Source organism: Crotalus tigris, unplaced genomic scaffold (assembly GCF_016545835.1).
Source record: "Crotalus tigris isolate CLP2741 ecotype Arizona unplaced genomic scaffold, ASM1654583v1 scf7180000017690.20705106771:4171800, whole genome shotgun sequence".
Taxonomy (NCBI): domain Eukaryota; kingdom Metazoa; phylum Chordata; class Lepidosauria; order Squamata; family Viperidae; genus Crotalus; species Crotalus tigris.
Genome location: NW_024096569.1, coordinates 1,682,977 through 1,707,500, shown reverse-complemented (window position 1 = coordinate 1,707,500; position 24,524 = coordinate 1,682,977). Strand labels below are relative to the sequence as shown.

The 24,524-nt window shown below is 50.1% G+C and overlaps 1 protein-coding gene across 1 annotated transcript in view; it reads right to left on the bottom strand.

Moving 5' to 3' along the window:
* CHD3 (chromodomain helicase DNA binding protein 3) overlaps window positions 1–24,524 on the bottom strand; it is a 106,843-nt gene that overhangs the window by 33,644 nt on the left and 48,675 nt on the right. The window contains 12 exon segments of the mRNA XM_039337967.1: window positions 1,122–1,353; window positions 1,637–1,761; window positions 4,209–4,326; window positions 9,102–9,233; window positions 10,565–10,706; window positions 12,557–12,730; window positions 15,469–15,590; window positions 15,704–15,841; window positions 17,730–17,930; window positions 21,776–21,967; window positions 22,452–22,551; window positions 23,565–23,696. Of these exon segments, the coding sequence (XP_039193901.1) occupies window positions 1,122–1,353; window positions 1,637–1,761; window positions 4,209–4,326; window positions 9,102–9,233; window positions 10,565–10,706; window positions 12,557–12,730; window positions 15,469–15,590; window positions 15,704–15,841; window positions 17,730–17,930; window positions 21,776–21,967; window positions 22,452–22,551; window positions 23,565–23,696 (1,808 nt within the window).

The following is a 24,524-nucleotide window of genomic DNA, read 5'->3' as shown; positions in this document are numbered from 1 at the left end:
TAGAAGTAGAAAAAGAAATAAGAACAGAATAGCATAGAAATAAGAATAGAATAGAATAGAAATAAGAAGAGAATAAAAAGAGAAGAGAAACAAGAATAGAAGAGAAAAGAGAAATAAGAATAGAATAGAATAGAAATAAGAGAATAAAAATAAGAGAAGAGAAATAAGAACAGAATAGAATAGAAATAAGAAGAGAATAGAAATAAGAAGAGAATAAAAATAAGAGAAATAAGAAGAGAAATAAGAAGAGAAGAGAAAAGATAAATAAGAATAGAATAGAAATAAGAAAATAAAAATAAGGGAAGAGAAATAAGAACAGAATAGAATAGAAATAAGAGAATAAAAATAAGAAGAGAAATAAGAATAGAAATAAGAAGAGAAGAGAAAAGAGAAATAAGAAGAAAATAGAAATAAGAAGAGAATAAAAATAAGAAGAGAAATAAGAATAGAATAGAAATCAGAATAGAAGAGAAGAGAAATAAGAATAGAATAGAATAGAATGGAACGGCATAGAATAGAATTGAATAGAATATCTTTATTGTCACTGCGTAACTCACAATGAAATTAAGTGCTGTCCACAGTACACACTACACACAAGTAAAAACCAGAAATAAGAACGTACATTATATACACACAAGCAGGGGTCTTCCAACTTGGCCCTTTGATGACTTGTGGGCTTCAACTTCACGCGTGCCTGGCTGAGGAATTCTGGGAGTTGAAGTCCACAAGTCATCAAAGGGCCGAGTTGGAAGACCCCTGGAATAACACAACCAGCCTCTCCCATTGACTTTGCTTGTCAGAAGGTCGCAAAAGGGGATCAGGTGACACCCCCACCAGGACGCTGCAACCGTCATATGTACATGCCAGTTGCCAAGCATTCAAATTTTGACCATGTGACCCCGGGGAACGCCGCCAGGGCAAAAAACTGCTCACAAGCCACTGTTCTCAACGCCGTTGTAGCTCCAGACGCTGGTAAGTCGAGCACTGTCAGTCTTCAAAGCTCTTCCAGACCAATTTACGCTCTCAAGGGTTTCCGAAAGGCCAACGAGGTTCGATTACTGCCATTAAATCTCCCGGGGGGCTCTCCCCGTTTCATAGTAACCCCCTCGTAGTCCCCTCACCCTCGTTCTCGTCCTTGAAGAGCTCCTCCGTGCCAAATTTGAGGATGTCGTCCAGCTCCTGTTTGGACATGCTCCCCGACTTGGAGCCCAGCCCGGGACGGACGACCAGGTGAGTCAGCATCATCTTGCGCTTGGCCACCTGGGTGATCCGTTCCTCCACCGAGGCCCGGGTGACGAAGCGGTAGATCATGACTTTGTTCGCCTGGCCGATACGGTGAGCTCTGCTGAAGGCCTAAAAAAAAGGGGGGGGGGTAGAACGAGGGAGGAAGGCGATTCAAAATAATTTCATTTGATTTATTTTATACTTGCCTTTCTCGTTGTTTGTAAAGAACTCAAGGCGGCGGACATAACCTACGCTTCCTTCCATCTCCTCTTTTTTTTTTTTTCCCCACATCAGCCCTGTTCGGTGGGTTGGGACGAGAGAGTGAAGAACCCAGAGGGAAAAAGCTTTGAGCGGATCTCCCAAGGATCACCCAAGGCTGGCGGGCTCTTCGTTAACCGAGAGGGAGACTTGCCTGGATATCGTTGTGGGGATTCCAGTCGGAATCGAAAATGATCACGGTGTCCGCCGTGGCCAAATTGATGCCCAGGCCGCCCGCTCGCGTCGAGAGCAGGAAGCAGAACTGCTGGGCTCCGGGAGCTGGAAAAAAGGAATGGTTTGGTGAGTAAGGGAGAGGAGGAAAAATAAAAAAGAAATGTTGAAATATTCAACATTCGGCATGAAAAAGCACATCCAAGACCTGGAAGATGGAGAATCTCCACAGACATTTAGCTCTTCACTTTGGGATGGACACCCTTTGAAGGGTGCCGGAGTGTGAACGGATTTCGAGAAAACATCGCGGACTACAGGAACCATCTGGGCTTCGGTTTGAGATGCAGGCAACAGACTCATCCCCAACAGTCTCCAACAGAGAAGGGACCCGGGGTAGAAAAACATCCTGCAGCCAAGAAGGCTCCATCCCCATTTGCACCACTCAAGTGACCCTGAGGACACAGGTAAACCTCCAAGTGGCCTCAATAGCGCTCTAAAAGAAGGCAAATGAGCAGCTGTCTGCAAGGAATTCTGCATATACCCACGTATATTATGTGACACAGAGAAACAACACAGTCTAGTTCGGGTGAGGCATACTTTTTTCACCACTGAATTTCATTTCGTTAAATAGCGCCCAGCGTTCAAGTCTGTCTAGATCCTTCTGTATCTTGAGCCTGTCACTTGTGGAGGGTTGGCTACTCCTGCCAGCTTGGTGTCGTCTGCAACTCTCTGTGTGGAGTTTCTATCTGAGGCACTGTTGCCACCAAACCAGACAGTGATGCGGTTTGTTAAAATGCTGTCAGTTGTGGCTCTGTTAAAAAGTGGCCAGGACAGAAGGAGAAAAACGTGGCTCTCCTCATCCGACGCAAAAAATGCAGACACCGATTTGCACGCCTCGCTAAGGATGACGGGTGGAGAGACCAAGTCAGATTGTTAGGTTATCTGTACCCCCAGATACTTAATACTGTTGACCACCTCTGCAGCTGCGTCCTTGATACTGATACGATGCGCAACAAGGAAGTCCAGTTGCCTCCTGGGAAAAAAAGCAGCTTCGGGACAATATTCGGAACGCTGCTGGAAAATTCTGGCTGGCAACGGCTTGCTTGTGTAATGGTTCCAACAGATGAAGCTCTTCCAAAGAACTTGGAGGCATTGTTTACCTTAAAGAATCTTTATTTTGAGTAGCATAATATCGGCACTGCATAATCAGAGCCAAAAACTAGATTCCCCTGAGCACATAGTATCAAAGCACAATTCCCCCCTCCAATTAATTCCCTCCTCCAATTAACAGTCGTAAATCACATTCCCCAATTAGCTTGAAGCGCAGGCTTTCTCTCCAGTTCTCCAGCCTACCAATTCCTTATCAGCTCTGGTTACAATAACCTTGATTCTCACACTAGGTTTAGTGTTGCTATGTCTAGCTGGACTCTCGTTCACATCCCCCCCTCCCAGCATCATCTAACTCAGACATGTCAAACACAAGGCCCGGGGGCCGGATGCGGCCTGCAAAGTGGTTTCATGTGGCCCGCGAAACCATCCTGGAAACAGTGAGGGAACGGCCCCCCGCTGCCTTGGCCCTGGCCCAGGCCGACCAGGAGCCAATGTACAATTTTGTGGTGGCCATCTATGTTGAAATGCATTAGCTCCACAAGGCCGTCTGGAAATAGCGAGGAATCAGCCCCTACCGCGTCGGCACCACCTCCTGGGTGCATGCTGGGGAGGGGTCACCCTTTGTGAGGAATGAAGAAATGGACCCTGCCTTGGCGCTTGCCCCGGTCCCACCCCGTTCTGCCTGAGACCCTCAGATCTGTCCCACTCCTGCCCAGGCCCCCACAGGCACCCTTGATGTGAACGATGTAGAGCTGGCCACGGCCACCCAGTTGGCCACACCCACTCCATCCACGACCACGCAGTAGGCCGCACCCACCCTGGCCACACACACACCCCGAGGGCAACCGCAATGCTGATGCGGCCCTCAATGAAATTGAGTTTGACACCCCTGCTCTAACTCTACAACAGTGGTTCTCAACCTGTGGGTCGGGACCCCATTTGGGGTCGAACGACCCTTTCACGGGGGTCGCCAAACAACGCAGTCCGCCATTTTTTTCCCCCTTTTCCTTAGCTGTGCTACTCCCTTTTATTCTATTGGCTTTTGAAAGCCAATAGAATGGATTCTCTTGAATAGAGTCTAATTCTATTGGCTTTCAAAAGCCAATAGGAATTGTCCAGGCTGTCTCTGTCCTGCTGAGCCCGCCAAAAGTCCCAGTCTGCAAATGGTGCTGCACCAGTTGAGTAGTCCTCGACTTACGACCGGTTGAGTAGTCCTCGACTTACGACTGGTTGGGGGTCGCGGCATTAAAAAGGTTGAGAACCACTGCTCTACAAGCAAAAGGTAAAAGACGGCTACGTTTCCCTCTGTTGTCAAACGCAAAAACGTCCGATGTCAGCAGCGTTGACATCTTGCTTGCTGCCGCAAACCAAGTCACGGGACGCTCGAACGAGAAAGCCCATCGTCCTGACGCCACATGGTTACCTCGAGCGGCCTCGGCACTCACCGTTAAACCGATCAATGGCTTCTTGGCGCAAGGCTCCGGTAATGCCGCCGTCTATCCGTTCGTACTTGTAGCCCTCGTAGTCCAGGAAATCCTCAAGCAGGTCCAGCATTTTGGTCATCTGGAAAAGACACACACACACAAACACACAAGGTCAGCGAGACTCAGTCAGAAGGGAAGAAGAAGGCATGTCGAAACACACACACACCCCAGTCGTGAGAACGCGACCCCCGTTGCATCTCAGGAAGCTCAACAGCTGGAGAAAAATTAAAGTACAGTTAGTCCTCCGTTTACAAAAATAGCTCATTTACAAAAATAGCTCATTTACATCAGATATGGGGGGGAAAAAAGTGACTTATTTATGACCATTTTTCACACTTGCAACCGACGCAGGCAGCCCCCCCCCCCCGTGGTCATGTAATCAAAATTCAGAGGCTTTTTTCGTCATCCTGGCTCACGTGATCCCCATTTGCAACCGTCCCAACCAGCTTCTGACCAGCAAACTCAGTGTGGGAAGCTGGGCTCGCGTAACAGCCGCGGGATTCGCTTAACGACCGCATGATTCACTTAGCAACAATGGCAAAAAAATACCGTTAAATTGGGTGACTATTTAACAGCTGTCTCGCTTAGTAACAGACATCCTGGTCCCAATCGGGCTCGTAAGACGAGGACTACCCGTGTTTCCTCTTTCGAAAGCTTTTTTTTAATTCCCTGGCCGTGACGCCATAAAAGAGGCCACAGGTTTTCCAGAAAACGTGCAAGGATAGAATAATAGATTGGAAGGGACCTTGGAGGTCTTCTAGTCCAACCCCCTGCTCAAGCAGGAGAACCTACCCCATTTCAAACAAATGGTTGTCCAATTTCTCCTTAAAAACTTCCAGTGATGGAGCACCCACAGCTTCTGGAGGCAAGTGGTTCCACTAACAGAATAACCGTGTTGGACCTTGGGAGGTCATCTAGTCCAACCCCTTGCTTGAGCAGGAGACCCCCTACATTCCAGAGAAATGCTTGCTCTATCTCTTCTTCAAAACTTCCAGTGTTGGAACACCCACAACTTGGTGGCAAGCTGTTCCACTGGCTAATTGTCCTCGCCGTTAGGAAGTTTCTCCTTAGTTCTAGGTTGCTTCTCTCCTTGATCAGTTTCCATCCATTGCTTCTTGTCCTGCCTTCCGGTGCTTTGGAGAATAGGTGGACCTCCTCTTTTGGGGGTGCATCCCCTCAGCTATTGGAAGACTGCTATCATGTTACCCCTAATCCTTCTCTTTGTTATATTAGACACCCCTGCTTCCTGCAGCTGTCCTTCACGTTTCGGTCTCCAGGCTTTTAATCCTCTTAGTTGCTCTTCTCTGCACTCTTTCTAAACTCTCAACATCTTTTTTTTATATCGTGGCGACCAAAAACCTACCAAGGCATTATAACCAATAATCCATCTTCTATCATTCTTTAAGCATGCAAAGAAGCCGGAATCGGCACCCGCTTCCCCAGCCCGAGAGCCGATTGGCCGGGCGGGAAAAACCCAAGATTAATCGGAATGGAGCATGGAACTCAATAGTAGTAGCTGCGAGAGGGATCTTGGAGTCCTAGTGGACCATCACTCAAATATGAGCCAGCCGTGTGCAGCAGCTGCCAAAAAAGCCAACACAGTGCTGGGCTGCATGAACAGAGGGATAGAATCAAGATCAGGTGAAGTATTAATACTACTTTACAAGGCCTTGGTAAGGCCACACTTGGAATACTGCATCCAGTTTTGGTCACCGCGATGTAAAAAAGATGTTGAGACTCTAAAAAGAGTACAGAGAAGAGCAACAAAGATGATTAGGGGACTGGAGGCTAAAACATACAAGGAAGGGCTGCTGGAATTGGGGATGTCCAGTTTAAGGAAGAGAAGGACGAGGGGGGACATGATAGGAGTATTCCAATATCTCAGGGGCTGCCCCAAAGAAGAGGCAGTCAAGCTATTCTCCAAAGCGCCTGAAGGCAGGACAAGAAGCAACGGGTGGAAACTAATCAAGGAGAGAATCAACCTAGAACTAAGGAGAAACTTCCTGACAGTTACAACAATTAACCAGTGGAACTCCTTGCCTCCAGAAGTGTGAATGCGCCCAACACTTAATGAAGAGAAGGATCAGGGGGGACATGATAGCCATCTTCCAGTGTCTCAAGGACTGCCCCAAAGAAGAGGGAGTCAAGCTATTCTGCAAAGCCCCTGAAGGCAGGACAAGAAGCAATGGATGGAAACTAACCAAGGAGAGAATCAACCTAGAACTAAGGAGAAACTTCCTGACAGTGAGAACAATTAACCAGTGGAACTACCTGCCCCCAGAAGCGGTGAATGCTCCAACACTGGAAGTTTTAAAGAAGAGACTGGACAGCCATTTGTCTGAAATGGTGTAGGGTTTCCTGCCTGAGGAGGGGGTTGGACCAGATGACCTCCAAGGTTCCTTCCAACTTTATTATTATTATTATTATTAATAATAATAATAATAATAATTACTTTCTTTTTTTTCTTTCGGGTTTTGCACTTTCAATCTTCCGGATAAAATAAAACTGGCAACAACAACAACAACAAAAAGATGATGATGATGATGAAGAAGAAGAAGAATATGCTTGAGAGCAATTCAGAATCATCCTGGCTAGACCCGAAGGGTTATTTCTGACCAATCGCAAAAGGCTGAGACTTTTTTTTTGGGCAGCTCCCAACGGACGGACAGAGCGGGAGAAAGAACGAACTGCCCTCACGTTATTTACGGTCCCTGCTGCTCTCCCTTTAATAAGGCGACTCAGGAAGAAAGCTCCCTTCGTCGAGCTGAGAGCATTTGACGGTTACAAAGAGTCGTAGTTTCCGACAGATAATGAACCTGACAGCGCGCCACCGCGCTCTTCCTGACAACCTCACTCCCCGACAAGTTCATCGCCTCGACCGATGCTGCCCTTCGGAAAGCGAAAAGGCGAAACTTGTCAACCGGTCGGATTAATGAGTCTGCCTGGAAAATACTCGGCAGATGGTGTAAAATCGGGAGGGGGGAGGGAGGAAAAAAGAGAGAGTCGCAATAGAAAAGAAACTAAGCAGGCTTACAGAGGGGGCTGAGACACACACACACACACACACACACACACACACACACACACACACACACACACCCCGGCACCTTTAAGAGGCAATCTCAGTTCTTGGTGCTTGGTGGTTTTCTTGCAGATGTTTCGTGACCCAACTAGGTAACGTCATCAGTGCTAGGAGGAAGTAGGGTTGGAGGAGGAGGAGGGGAGGAGGAGGAGGAAGAGAAGAGGCGGAGGAGGAGAAGAGGAGGAGGTGGAGGAAGAACAAGACGAGGAGGAGGAGAAGGAAGAAGAAAAAGAAAAAGAAGAGGAGGAGGAAGAAGAGGAGGAGGAGGAGGAGAAGAGGAGGAGGAAGTGGAGGAAGAAGAAGAACAAGAGGAGGAGGAGGAGAAGGAAGAAGAAAAAGAAAAAGAAAAAGAAGAGGAGGAGGAGGAGGAGAAGAGGAAGAGGAAGTGGAGGAAGAAGAAGAACAAGAGGAGGAGGAGGAGGAGGAAGAAGAAAAAGAAAAAGAAGAGGAGGAAGAAGAGGAGGAGGAGAAGAGGAAGAGAAAGTGGAGGAAGAAGAAGAACAAGAGGAGGAGAAGGAAGAAGAAGAAAAAGAAAAAGAAGAGGAGGAGGAGGAGGAAGAAGACGAGGAGGAGGAGAAGAAGAAGAAGAGGAGGAGGAGCAGGGGGGGGAGGAAAGGAGGAGAGCTGTGGGGTCCTTGGTACTCTCTGAGCCTCGTAGTTTTCTTGCAAACATTTCGTGACCCAACCAGGTAACCTCATCAGTGCTAGGAGGAAGTAGGATTTGCACTCTGTTTGTAATAGTGCCTTGTCAGTACTGTTAGGAGTGGTCTTGGGGGTTCCCTGAGGAACTCCCACCACTAACATCAACACAGACAGAGCAAGCCACTGGTATATAAACAGAAAGCAAATCCCCCCTTCCTTCCATCACTGATGACGTTCCCTAGTTGGGTCATGAAATGTCTGCAAGGAAACCACCCAGCTCAGAGAGCAGCAAGGACCCCACAATCTTCTTCTTCTTCCTCCTCCTCCTCCCTATTGTTCCCTATTGTTCCCACCCTATTGTTCAGGTCCTATGGAGTGGAAACGGAGGCCCTCTTCTCTATCACAGCCGTTCTGGCTGGCTGGCTGAGGAATTCTGGGAGTTGAAGTCCATCAGTCCTCAAAGGGTCCTAGTTCCCTCACGCCGGCTGAGGAATTCTGGGAGTTGAAGTCCATCAGTCATCAAAGGGTCCTAGTTCCCTCACGCTGGCTGAGGGATTCTGGGAGTTGAAGTCCATCAGTCATCAAAGGGTCATGGTTCCCTCATGCTGGCTGAGGGATTCTGGGAGTCGAAGTCCACAAGTCATCAAAGGGTCCTAGTTCCCTCACTCTGGCTGAGGAATTCTGGGAGTTGAACTCCACAAGTCATCAAAGGGTCCTGGTTCCCTCACGCCGGCTGAGGAATTCTGGGAGTTGAAGTCCATCAGTCATCAAAGGGCCATAGTTCCCTCACTCTGGCTGAGGAATTCTGGGAGTTGAAGTCCACAAGTCATGAAAGGGCCCTAGTTCCCTCACACTGGCTGAGGAATTCTGGGAGTTGAAGTCCACGAGTCTTCAAATTGCCAAGTCTGGAGACCCCAAGCTTAGCCATTCCCCGGACGAATTTGCCCTCCAGACCCCCTGATCGTTTTCGCTGCTCTTCTCTGCCCTCTTTCTCAGGCCTCATCCTGCTACTGTGAGTGTGGGGTGATTTTTTTCTGGCAAAGGCTGTCACCCCCAGCCCGTACACACCGCCAAAAGCTCGCCCATTCCACCCCCCGTTCTAGGCCATGCGTACCTGAGCCCGTTTTTACCTGGGAGAAGATCAGCACTCGGTGTCCCTGCTCCTTCAGCTTCCTCAGCATCTTCTGCAGGAGCATGAGTTTCCCAGAGGCCTTGATGAGGGCCCCCCCTTCGTAGGCGCCGCTGGGCAGCTTGGGAGATTCCTGCCAGGACAAGACAGACAGCGGTCACTTGTCGTTGGGTGGAGAATAATACCGGACGATGGGTTCCGGGTTTCCGTTTTCGGTGTCGTCTCCCGGGATTTTGCCACCCGAGTAGGGAACCTCATCAGTGCTGGAAGGGAGTGGGGGTTGTGGAGTGGAAAGAGGAAGAGGAGGAGGAGGAGAGGAGGGAAGAAGGAGGGGGGGGAGGAGGAGGACTGTAGGGTCCTTGGTGCTCTCTGAGCTGGGTGGTTTTCTTGCAGACGTTTCATGACCCAACTAGGGAACATCATCAGTGCTAGAAAGGATTGCAGGGATGATGATGATGAGGAGGAGGAGGAGGAGGAGAACTGTGGGCTCCTTGATGCTCTCTGAGCTTGGTGGTTTTCTTGCAGACATTTCATGACTCAACTAGGGAACGCCATCAGTGTTAGAAGGGGGGGGGCTGAGGAGGAGAAGGACTGTGGGATCCTTGGTGCGAGCTAGGTTGCTTTCTTGCAGACATTTCATGACCCAACTAGGGAACATCATCACTGTTGGAAGGGACTGGAGTTTGTGGAGAGGAGGAGGAGGACGAGGACTGTGAGGTCCTTGGTGCTCTCTGAACTTGGCGGTTATGAAACATCAGCAAGAAAGTAACCCATCCCACAATCCTTCCCTTCCTTCTCCTCTTCCTCCTCCTCCCCCTACGACCCTCCTCCCTTCTAGCACTGATGATGTTCCCTAGTTGGGTCATGAAATGTCTGCAAGAAAGCCACCCAGCTCAGAGAGCACCAAGGGCCCCACAGTCCTCCTCCTCCTTCTCCTCCTAGCACTGATGATGTTCCCTAGTTGGGTCATGAGACGTCTGCAAGGAAACCAGCCAGCTCAGAGAGCACCAAGGACCCCACAGTCTTCCTCCTTGCCACTCCTCCTTCTCCTCCTCTTCCTCCTTCCCTTCTCTGACTCTTCTTCCTCTTCCTTCTTCTTCTCCCTCCTCCTTTTTCCACTCAGTAAATCCCCCCTCCCTTCTAGCACTGATGGCGTTCCCTAGTTGGGTCACGAAACGTCTGCAAGAAAGCCACCCAGCTCAGAGAGGACCCCAACCCTCAGCCACCAAGCTTTTCTTCTCTTCATAGAAGATTAAATGGAAATCTCCAAACCTATCCATGAGTTTCTTTTGCATTCTCCACTGAGAAGCTGCCCACCTGGTAGTGCGATTCGCAAAACAGAACCCTAGGCTAAAAGTGACAATTCCTGTCCCCGGGGGGGGGGGGCATCCTGCGAAGCCAAGCAAATTGCCCTGATTTCCCCCCCCCCAAATCCTCTGGTACCTGCTGAGCTGGCCAACCTACCATCGCAGCCACGGGAAAGAGGTAGGGGTGATTGCAGCACTTCTTCAAGTCCATCATGATGTTGAGCAAGGAGACTTGGTTCCCGCCGCCGCGCGAGTTCAGCGCCTCAAAGTTGCGAGTCAGGATGTATTTATAATATTTCCTGATTTTTTGGGGGGGGGGAAAAAGAAGAGTTAGAGTCCCAAAAATAAGAAAAGAAGGAGAAAAGCACGAGGCTATGATCCATCTACCCATAAAAGCACAAACACAGTAGTGGTCAAAATGGTGGAAACCTTTTGGGAAAAATGTATTTTTGAGGTTTGATGGCTAATAATACCCCCCCCCCTTTTTTTTGGAGTAGTACCCTAAAATTATATATCAATGGAAAGATAATTTAATCAAGAATGTAACGCAACCAAGTCTGTTCAATTATCTGTACTGGATTCTGTGAAAAGTTATAGCCCAAGAACCAGAAAAAGGAAGCACCACTTGCTTAGGTTGATCTCAGGTAGCTTTCCTTCCTCTGATGGTAGCCAATGAGCATGAGCGTTTAGAGAGCCAATCAGGTGTCATCTTCTTTTGGCCATGAGCCAATCAGATCACAGTAGGATCCAGTTATTGATGTTGTTATTGATGTCATGTATTGAAGCTGAGAGGGCATTGGTCAGTGTGTTATGGGATCACTATCCAGTTGGTGGGGTTTTTTTGTATGTTCTTCCATTTAGGGAGCTTATTAAATGTAAAAAAATTTAAGTAATGGTGCAAAGAGTTGACTAGTTGCCCAGAAAGCAATGTAAAATAGTATTATTAAGTGAACAAGGCTGCGGTTATAAAGAAATTAGAAGAAAAATGGGTGGAAACTTAACCAAAGGTGGCATTGCTACTGTACACTTTTCCCAAAAGGTTTCCATCATTTTGGCCACTACTGTATGTGTGTGAGAAAGGGAGAGGAGGGGGAAGGAAGGAGGGAGAGAGAGAGAGAGATGGAGAAAGAGAGAGAGAGAGAGAGAGAGAGAGAGAGAAAGGAAGGGAGAAAGAAAGAAAAAAGAAAGAAAGAAAGAGAAAGGGAGAAAGAGGGAGGGAGAAAGAGAGAAAGAAAAAAAGACAGAAAAAGGGAGAAAGAAAGAGAGGGAGAAAGAGAAAGAAAAAAAGACAGAAAGAGAAAGGGAGAAAGAAAGAGAGGGAGAAAGAAAGAAAAAAAGACAGAAAGAGAAAGGGAGAGAGAAAAAAAGACAGGGAGAGAAAGAGAAAGAGAGAAAGAAAAAAGACAGAAAGAGAAAGGGAGAAAAAAAGACAGGGAGAGAAAGAGAAGGAGAAAGAAAGAGAGAGAGGGAGGGAGAAAGAGAGAAAGAAAGAAAGAGAAAAAAAGACAGAAAAAGAAAGGGAGAGAGAAAGAGGGAAAGACAAAGAGAAAAAAAAGAGAGAGACCCAGTAAAGTCAAGAAAGCCTTCTTCCGAATTTTTGACCTGCCAAGCCCCAAAAGTTCTCCATCGCTGCTGCTCTAACTCAGCCAATTCCTGCTCCTCACACACAAAACTTTACCGACACCTTCCAACACCTCTTACACACTCACTCCCCACCTTACTTCCAAAGACCCCCTAAACCCTAAAAAAAAAAAGAAGAAGAAAAAGGGATTTGCTTTTCTTCTCCTTCTTCTAAAAGCAACCGCCTTCGAGCCTCTTTGGATGAGAAGCGAAACGTGTGAAAAGGAAAAATAAATAAAATAAAATAAAAACAGGTAGGCCCAACTGCCTTTTGAAACAAAAAAAAAGGGAAAAAAAGAGAAAAGGACTTTTGGGACAAGCAAAACGTTTTAAAAGGAATAATAATAATAATTAAAAAAACAACCAGCAGGCAGGTCCAACTGTCTTTTGAAAAAACGATATTTTTTTTTTTTTAAAGAAAGGACCTTTGGGACAAGCCTGACTTGGCTGATGGGGAACCTCCATTTAAAACCCCAAATCATGAATTCTCCCCTTGAGGACCCCCCCCCAAAGACACCCCCCTAAGTACTTCTGCATGGGGCTCAGCTCCACCCGCACGATCAGCTCCGTCTTGGCCGGCATGTTCTTGAAGACGTCGGCTTTCAGGCGGCGTAACATGTGGGGACCCAGTAGATCGTGGAGCTTCTTAATTTGATCCTCTTTGGAGATGTCAGCAAACTCCTCAAGGAATCCTTCCAAGTTGCTGGGGGGGGGGGGGAAGAGAGAGACACACACACACAATCCTGGTTACGCACAGGGAGATGGGGGCAAAATGCCACATAAGTAAGTCCTCCACTTACAACTGTCCGTTTAGCTCAAAGTCACCACGGCCCTGGGGGAAAAAAGGGGCTCGGGACTCGTTTTTCACACACTGGCCACCCCGTGGGTCACGGGATCAAAATTCAGAGGGCTCATATTTACGACGGTCGCTGCGTCCCGTGTGTGTGTATGTGTGTGTGTGTGTGTGTGTGTGTGTGATATGATCCCCACTTGGGCGAGCGAAGTCAACCGTCTTACGGACTTAAACCCCTGCAGTGGTTCAACTGAACAAGCGGGGCAAAGAAAAGTTCGTTAAAATGGAGCAAAACTCCACCGAACCAACGTTTCAGTTAGCGACGTCAATTTTGGGCTCGTCCCTGGAGGGCTACCTGTATAACGGTTAGCCCTTGATTTACGACCACAACTGGGATCACATAATAATAATAATAATAATAATAATAAGTTGGAAGGGACCTTGGAGGTCATCTAGTCCAACCCACTGCTCAGGCAGGAAACCCTATGCCATTTCAGACTAATAATAATAATAATAATAATCATAGATTGGGAAGGGACCTTGGAGTTCATCTAGTCCAACCCCCTGCTCAGGCAGGAAACCCTAGACCATTTCAGAATAGTAATAATAATAATAATAATAATAATAATAATAATAATAATGTTGAGAAGGACCTTGGAGTTCATCTAGTCCAACCCCCTGCTCAGGCAGGAAACCCTAGACCATTTCAGAATAGTAATAATAATAATAATAATAATAATAATAATAATAATAATAATAATAATAATGTTGAGAAGGACCTTGGAGGTCATCTAGTCCAATCCCCTGCTCAGGCAGGAAACCCTAGACCATTTCAGACTAATAATAATAATAATAATAATAATAATAACAAGAACAACAACAACAACAACAACAGTAAAGTTGGAATGGACCTTGGAGGTCATCTAGTCCAACCCTCTGCTCAGGCAGGAAACCCTAAGCCTAGACCATTTCAGACTAATAACAATAATAATAAAGTTGGAAGGGACCTTGGAGATAATCCAGTCCAACCCCCTGCTCAGGCAGGAAACCCTACACCAGGCATGTCAAACTCGCGACGTCACATGACGTATCGGAGCTTTTTCGCCATTGCCGGCAATGGGATAGGCGCGGCTCCGGTGTGATGGAACCCCTGCCCTACACCATTTCAGACAAAGAGCCGTCCAGTCTCTTCTTAAAAACTTCCAGTGTTGGAGCATTCACCGCTTCTGGTGGCAAGCTGTTCCACAGGTTCATTGTTCTCACTCTCAGGAAATTTCTCCTTAGTTCTAGGTTGCTTGAGTAAACAAGGCGGTTCTTAAGCAAGTTATGCTCTGAATTTTACTTTCTTTTTTTTGGGGGGGGGGTTTAAGCAAATTGCTGCAAGGCCTCCGTCGGTGGGACGGGAGGAGTCCTCATCCCTCAATCTCCCAAGAGGAAAAAAAAAAAAGGATCTTCAGGACTATCAACATCACAAGGCGAGTTGAAGGGGGGAAACACCAGAACGTTGGCAATACCCGGTGTGGCCAAGAGAGGGAGCCGTTTGGCCAGACACAAAAGTTTGTGAAGCAGAGAAAACAACAACTGTTAAGTTTTCCCAATTTGACCTCCGTGTTGCGTTGCACACAAGCCAGGGTGACACTAGCCAGGAAGTGGTTCTTGCAGGTACCCTTCAGGTGTTGCAAAGGTATCCAGGTGGGTTTCTCGGCAAGAACACCCCTGCTTCCTCTAGGTCAGAGGACCCCGACCTTTTGGGCACCAGGGACCACCGGGTCTGTGGAGAAAGGTTTCGTGTGTGGCAAAATGGCGTGGTTGTGTGTGCTGCCTACATCCCGCGGATGGGGCTTTGCTTGTTTGTGCAGCCTGGTAGCTGGTGTGCTACAACTTGTACTGCTGCATGGAGCGGAGGTTGGGGACCCCTGCTCTGGGATACAGGGATATCCAACCTAGATGTCTCCTGCTTAAGCAGGGGGTTGGACTACAGGACCTCTAAGGTCCTTTCCAACTCTGTTATTAATTCCCCAGCCTCGCTGGCTGGGGAATTCTGGGAGTTGAAGTCCACAAGTCTTAAAGTTGCCAAGTTGGAAGACCACAGGCATGCCGGCTGAGGAATTCTGGGAGTTGAAGTCCACCAGTCCTCAAAGGATCCTAGTTCCCTCACGCTGGCTGAGGAATTCTGGGAGTTGTAGTCCACAAGTCATCAAAGGGCCGAGTTGGAAGACCCCTGCTTGTGGATTTCAACTCCCAGAATTCCTCAGCCAGCGTGAGGGAACTGGGACCCTTTTATGACTGGTGGACTTCAACTCCCAGAATTCCTCAGCCGGCGTGAGGGAACTATGTCCCTTTGATAACTTGTGGCTGAGGAATTCTGGGAGTTGTAGTCCACAAGTCATAAAAGGGTCCTACTTCCCTCACGCTGGCTGAGGAATTCTGGGAGTTGAAGTCCACAAGTCATCAAAGGACCGAGTTAGAAGACCCCTGGACTACTGGATCCCAGGGAAAAGTAGTGGAGGAGCAAACCATCCCGCTGAAAAAAGTGCAAGAGCCAACACTCCCGGGCCCATCATCCACGGCCCCCTTCGAAAGCCAGGGGGAAGGAAGGAAGGAAGGAAGGAAGGAAGGAAGGAAGGAAGGAAGGAAGGGCGGCCTACTTGAACCTCTCCGGCGTGAGGAAGTTGAGCAGGTGGAAGAGCTCCTCCAGGTTGTTCTGCAAGGGCGTCCCCGTCAGCAGCAGCTTGTGGTCGATTTTGTAACCGTTGAGCACCCTGAAGAACTGAAATCGAGAGATGGGGGGGGAGACGGTGAAGGCCCGGCGGCCATCTTTACTCCTCCTCCTCCTCTTCCTCCTCCCCCCCCCTCGGCCCGCCGCCGAGCCGCGGCCCTCACCTTGGACTGGTTGTTTTTGAGCCGGTGGGCTTCGTCCACCACAAGGCAGGCCCACCGGATGGAGGCCAAGGCCGCCTGGTCGATGGTGACCAGCTCGTAGGAGGTCAGCAGGACGTGGAACTTCACCTGGGCTTCTCTCTGGGGAAGGGGGGGGGAGAGAGGGACGGCGGTCAAGGGCTCCGCTTCTCTGGCCTGGGAGGCCGTCCGGCCGTCTCTGCCCTCAGCAAGAGGTCAAACTCGGAGTCGACGGGCCTTTCACACAACCTCCCCCCCCCCTCTTACTCAGTTGGGTCTAGGGGGGTGGTTAAGGCACCAGGCCGGAAAGCGGAAGTTTGTGAGTTGTAGTCCTGCTTCAGCCAGGAAGGCCACCTGGGTGACTTTGGGCCAATCATCAGGAGAGGGTGAGTTCTAGTCCCGCCTTAGAATCGAATGACAGGTGGGTGATATTGGGCCAATCACCAGGAGACGGTGAGTTCTAGTCCCGCCTTAGACCTGAGTAAAAGCTGGGTGATATTGGGCCAATCACCAGGAGAGGGTGAGTTCTAGTCCCGCCTTAGAATCTAATGACAGCTGTGTGATATTGGGCCAATCACCAGGAGACGGTGAGTTCTAGTCCCGCCTTAGACCTGAATAAAAGCTGGGTGATATTGGCCCAATCACCAGGAGACAGGGAGTTCTAGTCCTGTCTTAGCCGTAAATGCCAGCTGGGTGACTTGGGGCCAATCACCAGGAGACAGTGAGTTCTAGTCCGGCCTTAGATTTGAATGACAGCTGGGTGATATTGAGCCAATCACCAGGAGAGGGTGAATTCTAGTACCTCCTCAGGAATGACAGCCAGCTGGTTGACTTTGGGCCAATCACCAGGGGACGGTGAGTTCTAGTTCCGCCTTAGACATGAATGCCGGCTGGGTGATACTGGGCCAATCACCAGGAGACGGGGAGTTCTAGCCCTGCCTTAGGCATGAAAGCAACTAGGTGACTTTGGGCCCATCACCAGGAGACAGGGAGTTCTAGTCCTGCCTTAGCTACGAATGCCAGCTGGAGGACTTTGGGCCAATCACCAGGCGACAGGGAGTTCTAGTCCCTCCTCAGGCATGACAGCCAGTTGCGTCACTTTGGGCCAATCACCCAGGAGACGGTGAGTTCTAGTCCCGCCTTAAGCACGAAAGCCGGTTGGGTGACTTCGGGCCAGTCCCCCTCTCTCAGCCCCACCCACCTCACGGGGGGGCGGGGTCCTTGTTGTGGTGGTTAAACTAGGAGGCAGAAGGTGTGTTGGATACGCCCCCCAGGAGTTATTTATAAAAAAATAATAATAAAGGCAGGATCCAAATAAACCAGTGGTTCTCACCCTGTGCGTCGGGACCCCATTTGGGGTCGAACGACCATTTCACGGGGGTCGCCAAACAACGCAGTCCGCCATTTTTTCCCCCTTTTCCTTGGCTGTGCTACTCCTTTTTATTCTATTGGCTTTTGAAAGCCAATAGAATAGACTCTCTTGAATAGAGTCTAATTCTATTGGCTTTCAAAAGCCAATAGGAATTGTCCAGGCTGTCTCTGCCCTGCTGAGCCCGCCAAAAGTCCCCGTCTGCAAACGGTGCTGCACCAATTGAGTAGTCCTCGACTTACGACCGGTTGGGGGTCGCGGCATTAAAAAGGTTGAGAACCACTGAAATAAACCGACTGAAAACTAAACGAGCCAACCCAGAACGAACTTAAAACGTGGACGCTCCTCTCGAAAAGGGGAAGGGGAGACACAGAAGTGAGCGAGAGAGGTGACCTTGATTCAAGGCTTATTTCCCCTAGACCCAGGTTGAACGCAGCCGCATCGGTTGAACGCAGCCGCATCTCTCGGGCACAAAAAGGGCCCAATCCCTGCCAGTTTCAACGGAAGCCCGTTCAGATCGCCCCAGCAGAAAGTCCCCGATCGAGACAGCAGCCAGGCTTCGAACGGCGGCAGGCTGCGGAGTAGATGGGGGGGGGGGGAAATAAATAAAATTAAAATTAAAAATACATCTCCTTTACTTGCCTTCATTTTGAAGGCTTTCTTCCCGCCCTTCATGGCGTTGTCCTCGAAGGAAAACTCGTTCTCCCGGATGATGGAGCGGCTGTCCTTGTCGCCTGTGTAGGTCACCACGTAGAAATTAGGCGCCCACATCTGGAACTCCCGCTCCCAGTTGATGATGGTGGACAGAGGGGCGCTGACCAGGAAAGGACCCTTGGTGTGGCCCTGGGGGGGGGGAGAGAAAAAAAAAAAGGAGAACAGCAGATCAGGGATGAGCCACACGGCTGCTCCCCTGCTTGCAGCAGTTCGTTGAGTGACCGGAGTTACGACGGGATCAGGGGGGGGGGGAAAGTGCTGGGTGACTGTTTTTCACGCTTACGACCGTTGTTAAGATGCTTGGGAACGGATTCGTATTTGTGACGGTTGCAGTGTCCCTGGTTGTGTGTGTGTGTGTGTGTGTGTGTGTGAGAGAGAGAGAGAGAGAGAGAGAGAGAGAGAGCGAGAGATCTGCTTCCCTTCTGCCCGGCAAAGTCGGTGAATACGCTTAACGACCCCGTGTTACTAACTTCACCGCTGCCAGCTGAGGCAAGAAAAAGCCGTAAAAATGGGGCGCAAGTGATGCTCAGTCTAATAAAACGTTTCGCGGAATGGCAGAAACGTTTTCGCTCAACTGTGCTCGTCAGCCGAGGACACCTGTATTAATAACAACAACAGAGTTGGAAGTGACCTTGAGGGTCATCTAGTCGAGCCCCCGGCTCATGCAGAAAACCCCATAGTACCATTTCAGACAAATGGCTGTCCAGTCTCTTCTTGAAAACTTCCAGTGTTGGAGGGAGGAAGGAAGGAAGGAAGGAAGGAAGGAAGGAAGGAAGGAAGGAAGGAAGGAAGGAAGGAAGGAAGGAAGGAAGGAAGGAAGGAAGGATAACAGAATAACAAGAGTTGGAAGGGACCTTGGAGGTCATCTAGTCCAACCCCCTGCTCAGGCAGGAAACCCTATACCAGTGGTGGCGAACCTATGGCACGGGTGCCAGAGGCGGCACGCAGAGCCCTCTCTGTGGGTACGCGCGCCATTGCCCCGGTCCTAGGCCTTCAGCTGGGTTTTATAAAACCTTTTCACTTTAGGCCTCTGCCGCCATCTGCAAAAAAAAAAAAAAAAAGGTTCAATCAATCAGTCAATTTCAACTTCTTGCGGAGAAAAAAAAGATCTTGCAAAGTTGGAATTCATTGATTGAACTTTTTAGTCCCACCCAGTCTGCCGTTACCACTGCGGCTACGCCCAGCCAATGGGCCACACCCACCCAATTGGCCACGCCCAACAAATGGGCAACAACCACCCGGTACTTGACGATGCATAAGTGGGTGTTGGGTTGCAGTTTGGGCACTCAAAGGTTCGCCATCACTGCCCTATCCCATTTCGGACAAATGGCTGTCCAGTCTCTTCTTAAAAACTTCCAGTGTTGGAGCATTCACTGCTTCTGGAGGCAGGTGGTTCCACTGGTTAAAGGTTCTAACTGTCAGGAAGTTTCTCCTTAGTTCTAGGTTGCTTCTCTCCCTGATTAGTTTCCAGCCCTTGCTTCTCTAAAATAAAATAAAATTGCGTGCTACCCAGGCCCCCTCTGCGAGAGAAAGCGGCGGCTTGAAAAGTTTTGAGGTATAACGAAATAAACTCGCCGGGGTCTGGCCTGACTTGGCACCACCCAGCGATTCTCAGCCCGTTTCGCATTTGGCTCCCGGGGGCCGGGCTATGCCGAGACGGCTCCATTCATAAAAACAAAGCAAAACAACCCCCCCCCAAAAGTCCTCGACTTACGACCGGTTGGGGGGTCACGGCATTAAAAAGGTTGCGAACCACTGGTATAAAGAAATAAACTTGCCACGGCACCACCCAGCGATTCTCAGCCCGTTTCGCATTCGGCTCCTGGGAGCCAGGCTACGCCAAGACGGCTCCATTCATAAAAACAAAACAAAACAAAAATCAGGACACCAGAACGAGCGAAGTTTCTCCCTGTGGCCCTGCTGGGATCCCTGACACACCGCCAGCCGCCACGGCAGCTGTTCCCACGCGGCAGCTGTTCCCACGCAGGAAGAACAGCTGTTTTCACGCAAGGACCCTCCTGCCCGCAGCTGGCGCGCCCGCCTCGCACCGAGGACTCGCCCGGCAGCACCGTCTGGGCCAGAAAGTGGGCACAAACGCAAAGCCCCCCCTCCCCAAAGACTTCCAAACCAACACCAGGCAGGGATGGGGGAAACCCCTGTTGTCGTGCGCGGCGACGAAGGCACGCTGCGCCGGGAGCATCGTTAAAGCAGCACGCATCGCCTCTGGGAAAAGGGGATTCCTGGAAGTGCACACAGGCGTGCACCACGCAAAAGAGCACGCATGCAAATAGGTTTTGTTCTCCAGGAGGTTTTCTTGGTGCAAATGTAATTTTTTTTGTCTCGAGGGTCTCGTCCTCGTCTCTGGAGAGAGAGAGAGAGAGAGAGGAAGGAAGGAAGAGGCAAATCCCGTTTTATCTCCGGCTAAAGAAGCAGCAGCTGGAGCCGTTAGAAGTTATCGGCTGCTGGGCTCCAGCAGGGATAAATCTCACACTCACACCACACACAGACACACACAAAACACACAGACACAGACGCCGCTTTTCATCTTCGTCAAGAGCCCGCAGCTTGAGTGGTTCAGCCAAGTGTGCTGGCAAAGCTAAGACACACACACACACACACACACACACACACACACACACACACACAGAGACAACCTCCCCCCAGGCTGTTTTGGCCAGAGAAGGCAAGTGGGGCACAATGGAGGCTTCCAAAGGCCTCTGGGGGGGGGGGGCTGGCGCAGGCAGATAGGCGCAGGAAGAATTCGAACAGGCAGCCAGTTGGAAGGGCCAAACGGGGCATTGGGCCAGGGATGGGCGGGGTGGGAATGGGACAAGAGGACCCGGCAGTGGGCTGGACAGTCTGGGGAAAGGAGGGGAAAAGGAGGGGGGGATGAAAGATGAAAGGGTAGGGAAGACACCAGCTGGACTCCCAATGGATTCTGTGAATGAGCCTCTCAGCGCGCGCGCGCGCGCGTGTGTGTGTGTGTGAGAGAGAGAGAGAGAGAGAGAGCAGGAAAGGGAGAAAGAGAGAGAGAAAGAGGGAACAACAGAAAGAGAGAGTGGGAAAGGGAGAAAGAGAGAGCAGGAGAAAGAGAGTGGGAAAGGGAGAGAGAAAGGGAGAAAGGGAGAAAGAAAGAAAGAAAGAAAGAAAGAAAGAAAGAAAGAAAGAAAGAAAGAAAGAAAGAAAGAAAGAAAGAAAGAAAGAAAGAAAGAAAGGGGAGAAAGACAGAGAGAGAGAAAAAAAAGAAAGAAAAGAAAGAAAGAAAGAAAGAAAGAAAGAAAGAGCGAGAAAGAAAAAGAGAAAGAAAGAAAGAAAGAGCAGGAAAGAGAAAAAGAAAGAAAGGGGGAAGGAAGAGAGAGAAAGAGAAAGAAAGAAAAAGAGAGCAGGAAAGGGAGAAAGAGAAAGAGGAAGGGAAAGCAGAAAGAGAATGAGGGAGAGCAGGAAAGAGTGTGAGAGAGAGAATAAGGGAGAGAAAGAGAGAGTGGGAAAGGGAGAGAGAAAGAGACAGAGTGGGAAATGAAGAAAGAGAAACAGAGAGAGAATAAGAGAGAGAGAAAAAGAGAGAATAAGGGAGAGAAAGAGAGCGGGAAAGAAAGAGAGAAACAGAGAGAGAGAGAGAGAGAAAAAGGGAGAGAAAGAAAGCGGGAAAGGGAGAAAGGGTGAAAGAGAGTAAAGGAGAGAAAGAGAGAGCGGGAAAGGGAGAGAGAAAGAGACAGTGGGAAACGAAGAAAGAGAGAGAAAGAGAGAGAGGAAGAAAGAGAGAGAAAGAGAGAGCGGGAAAGTAAGAGAGAGAAACAGAGAGAGAGAGAAAGAGAGAATAAGGGAGAGAAAGAGAGCGGGGAAGGGAGAAAGAGAAAGGGAGAAAGAGAGAGTAACAGAGAGAGAGAGAAGCCACCCCCCTTTTGATGTTTGGACCGCCCTAGAAAGAAACCCCAGGGCCGGAGTCCGGCCCCCAAGTGGTGCTCCCGCCTCACCTCCCTGTAGAGCGAGTAGAGGAAGACGATGGTCTGGATGGTCTTGCCGAGGCCCATCTCGTCCGCCAGGATGGTGTCGGTGCTTTGCGCCCAGGAGAAGCGCAGCCAGTTCAGCCCTTCCAGCTGGTACATGTGCAGCGTCCCCCCGGTGGAGGTGACGAAGCGGGGCTGGCTCTCGTACTTCACCGTCGGCTGCGGGGAAGAAGGGGGGGGTCCACTTGAAAACGGGGAACCCAAACAACCGGGCTCGCCTCCCTTATTTTGTCCTCGACTTACGACCGTTCGCTTCGCGACCGTCCCGAGTCGCGACGCCCCCGGGAGGAGAAAAGCGCCATAGCGCCGTTTCTCCGCACCGATGACCCCCCCCCCGGTCACACCTTCACGGTCACGTGATCAAAATCCCCACACTCGGCCACCGGCTCACCGTTATGACGGTCGCGGCGGGCTCCCTGATCCCTTTTTGCGACCTCCAAGTCAACGGAGGGGAGGGGGAGACAGGTTCGCTTTAACAACCGCGTTGCTAACTTAACAACCACTGCAGGGATTTATTGAGCAACTCCGGCAAAGAACTCGTGGCCGTAAAGGTGGAGCCGAGGGTTGTGGTCGTTAAGTCGAGGACTACCTGGGTTCCTTCTGCCTGGCTGTGGCACAGGGATTCCCCCCCCCTGGAACTCACGTCATTGGTGGGAGAACTCGGGGGGTCGTCCGAGCTCAGCTCCTTCTTTTTTTTCTTGTACTTCCTCGGCTGGGCCGGATCTTCACCCATAATTAGTTCTCTGGTTACAAGGAGGAGAGAAATGAGGGTCTTAGTTGCCCCACGGAAGCTGCTAGTAAGGACCCCAGCTAGAATCGGAATCAGAACAGAGCGAGAAGGGGCCTGGGAGGCCTTCTAGTCCAGCAGATTGGAGAGGAAGGGATTATAAGAGAGTAAGCAGGGCCACCATGAGTCTGCTGGCTTGGGAATTCCGGGAGTTGGAAGTACCACAGGTCTTAAAGTTCCCAAGGTTGGGGAGTCCTGTTCTAGTCCAACCCCCTGCTCAAGCAGGAGACCCTAGACCAGTGGTTCTCAACCTTTTTAATGCCGCGACCCCCCAACCAGTCGTAAGTTGAGGACTACTCAACCGGTCGTAAGTCGAGGACTACTCAACGGGTGCAGCACCGTTTGCAGACTGGGGCTTTTGGCGGGCTCCGCAGGGCAGAGACAGCCTGGACAATTCCTATTGGCTTTGGAAAGCCAATAGAATTAAGACTCTATTCAAGAGAGTCTATTCTATTGGCTTTCAAAAGCCAATAGAATAAAAGGGAGGAGCACAGCTAAGGAAAAGGGGGGAAAAATGGCGGACTGCGTTGTTTGGCGACCCCCGTGAAACGGTTGTTCGACCCCAAATGGGGTCCCGACCCACAGGTTGAGAACCACTGGCCTAGACCACTTCAGACAAGTGGCTGTCCAGTCTCTTCTTAAAAACCTCCAGGGATGGAGCACCCACAATTTCTGGTGGCCAGCTGTTCCCCTGGTTAATTGTCCTCACTGTCTGGAAATTTCTCCTTAATTCCAGGTTGCTTCTCTCTTGGGTCAGTTTCCAACCGTTGTTTCTCGTCCTTCCCTCTGGTGCTTTGGAGAATAACGTGACCCCCTCCTCTTTGTGGCAGCCCCCCCCAAATACTGTCACCCCCTAAGTCCTTCTTTTCTCTAGACTGGCCAGACCCATGTCCTGCAGCCGCCCTTCGTACGTTTTGGTCTCCAGGCCTTATGTACTCTCCAATCACAGCAAACCCCCCCCCCCCTTACCTGTGTGACCAGTAGGCCGGCTTGTGGTACTCGTACTCGGGGATGGCCATTTCATCCTCCTCCCAGGTGGACTGGTCGTAGGAAAGGTCCCGCCACTTCACCAGGTAGTGATAGATGCCCTTTTTGTCAATACTGCAGGTGGTCAACGCAGGTGGTGTGTGAGAGAGAGAGGGGGGGGGAAAGGGAGAGAGAGGGAGAAGGAGAGAGGGAGAGAGAGGGGGAGAGAGAGGGGGAGAGAGAGGGAGAGGAGAGAGGGAGAGGGGGGGGAGAGAGAGAGGGAGAGAGAGGGAGGGAGGAGAGAGGGAGGAGAGAGGGAGAGAGAGGGAGAGGGAGAGAGGGGGAGATAGAGGGAGGGAGAGAGGGAGAGGGAGAGAGAGGGAAAGGGAGAGAGAGGGAGAAGGAGAGTGGGGGAGAGGGAGAGGGAAAGGGAGAGAGAGGGAGAGAGAGGGGGGAGAGAGAGGGAGAGGGAGAGAGAGAGAGAGGGGAAGAGAGAGGGAGGGAGAGGGGGAGAGGGAGAGAGGGGAAGAGAGAGGGAGGGAGAGGGGGAGAGGGAGAGAGAGGGAGAAGGAGAGAAGGGGGGAGAGGGAGAGAAAGAGAGGGAGAGAGAGGGGCAAAGATAACCAGGTTTATTTATCATACTCCATATTAGGAATCAATGTTAAGACTACAAAGATGATGATGGAGCCATGAAAGCAACACACGCAAAGTTAAATGCTTCTCATTGTGAGTCTGAATGCAACCAACCAACAAACACGCCACTGTATAAGAATCGAAGGATTCGGACAGTATGGAAAGGCACCAGGGTAGAAATTGGGAGACGGGGAGTTCTAGTTCTGCCTTAGGCATGAAAGCTGGCTGGGTGACTCTGGGCCAATCACCAGGAGACGGTGAGTTCTAGTCCCGCCTTAAGCATAAAAGCCGGCTGGGTGACTCTGGGCCAATCACCAGGAGACGGTGAGT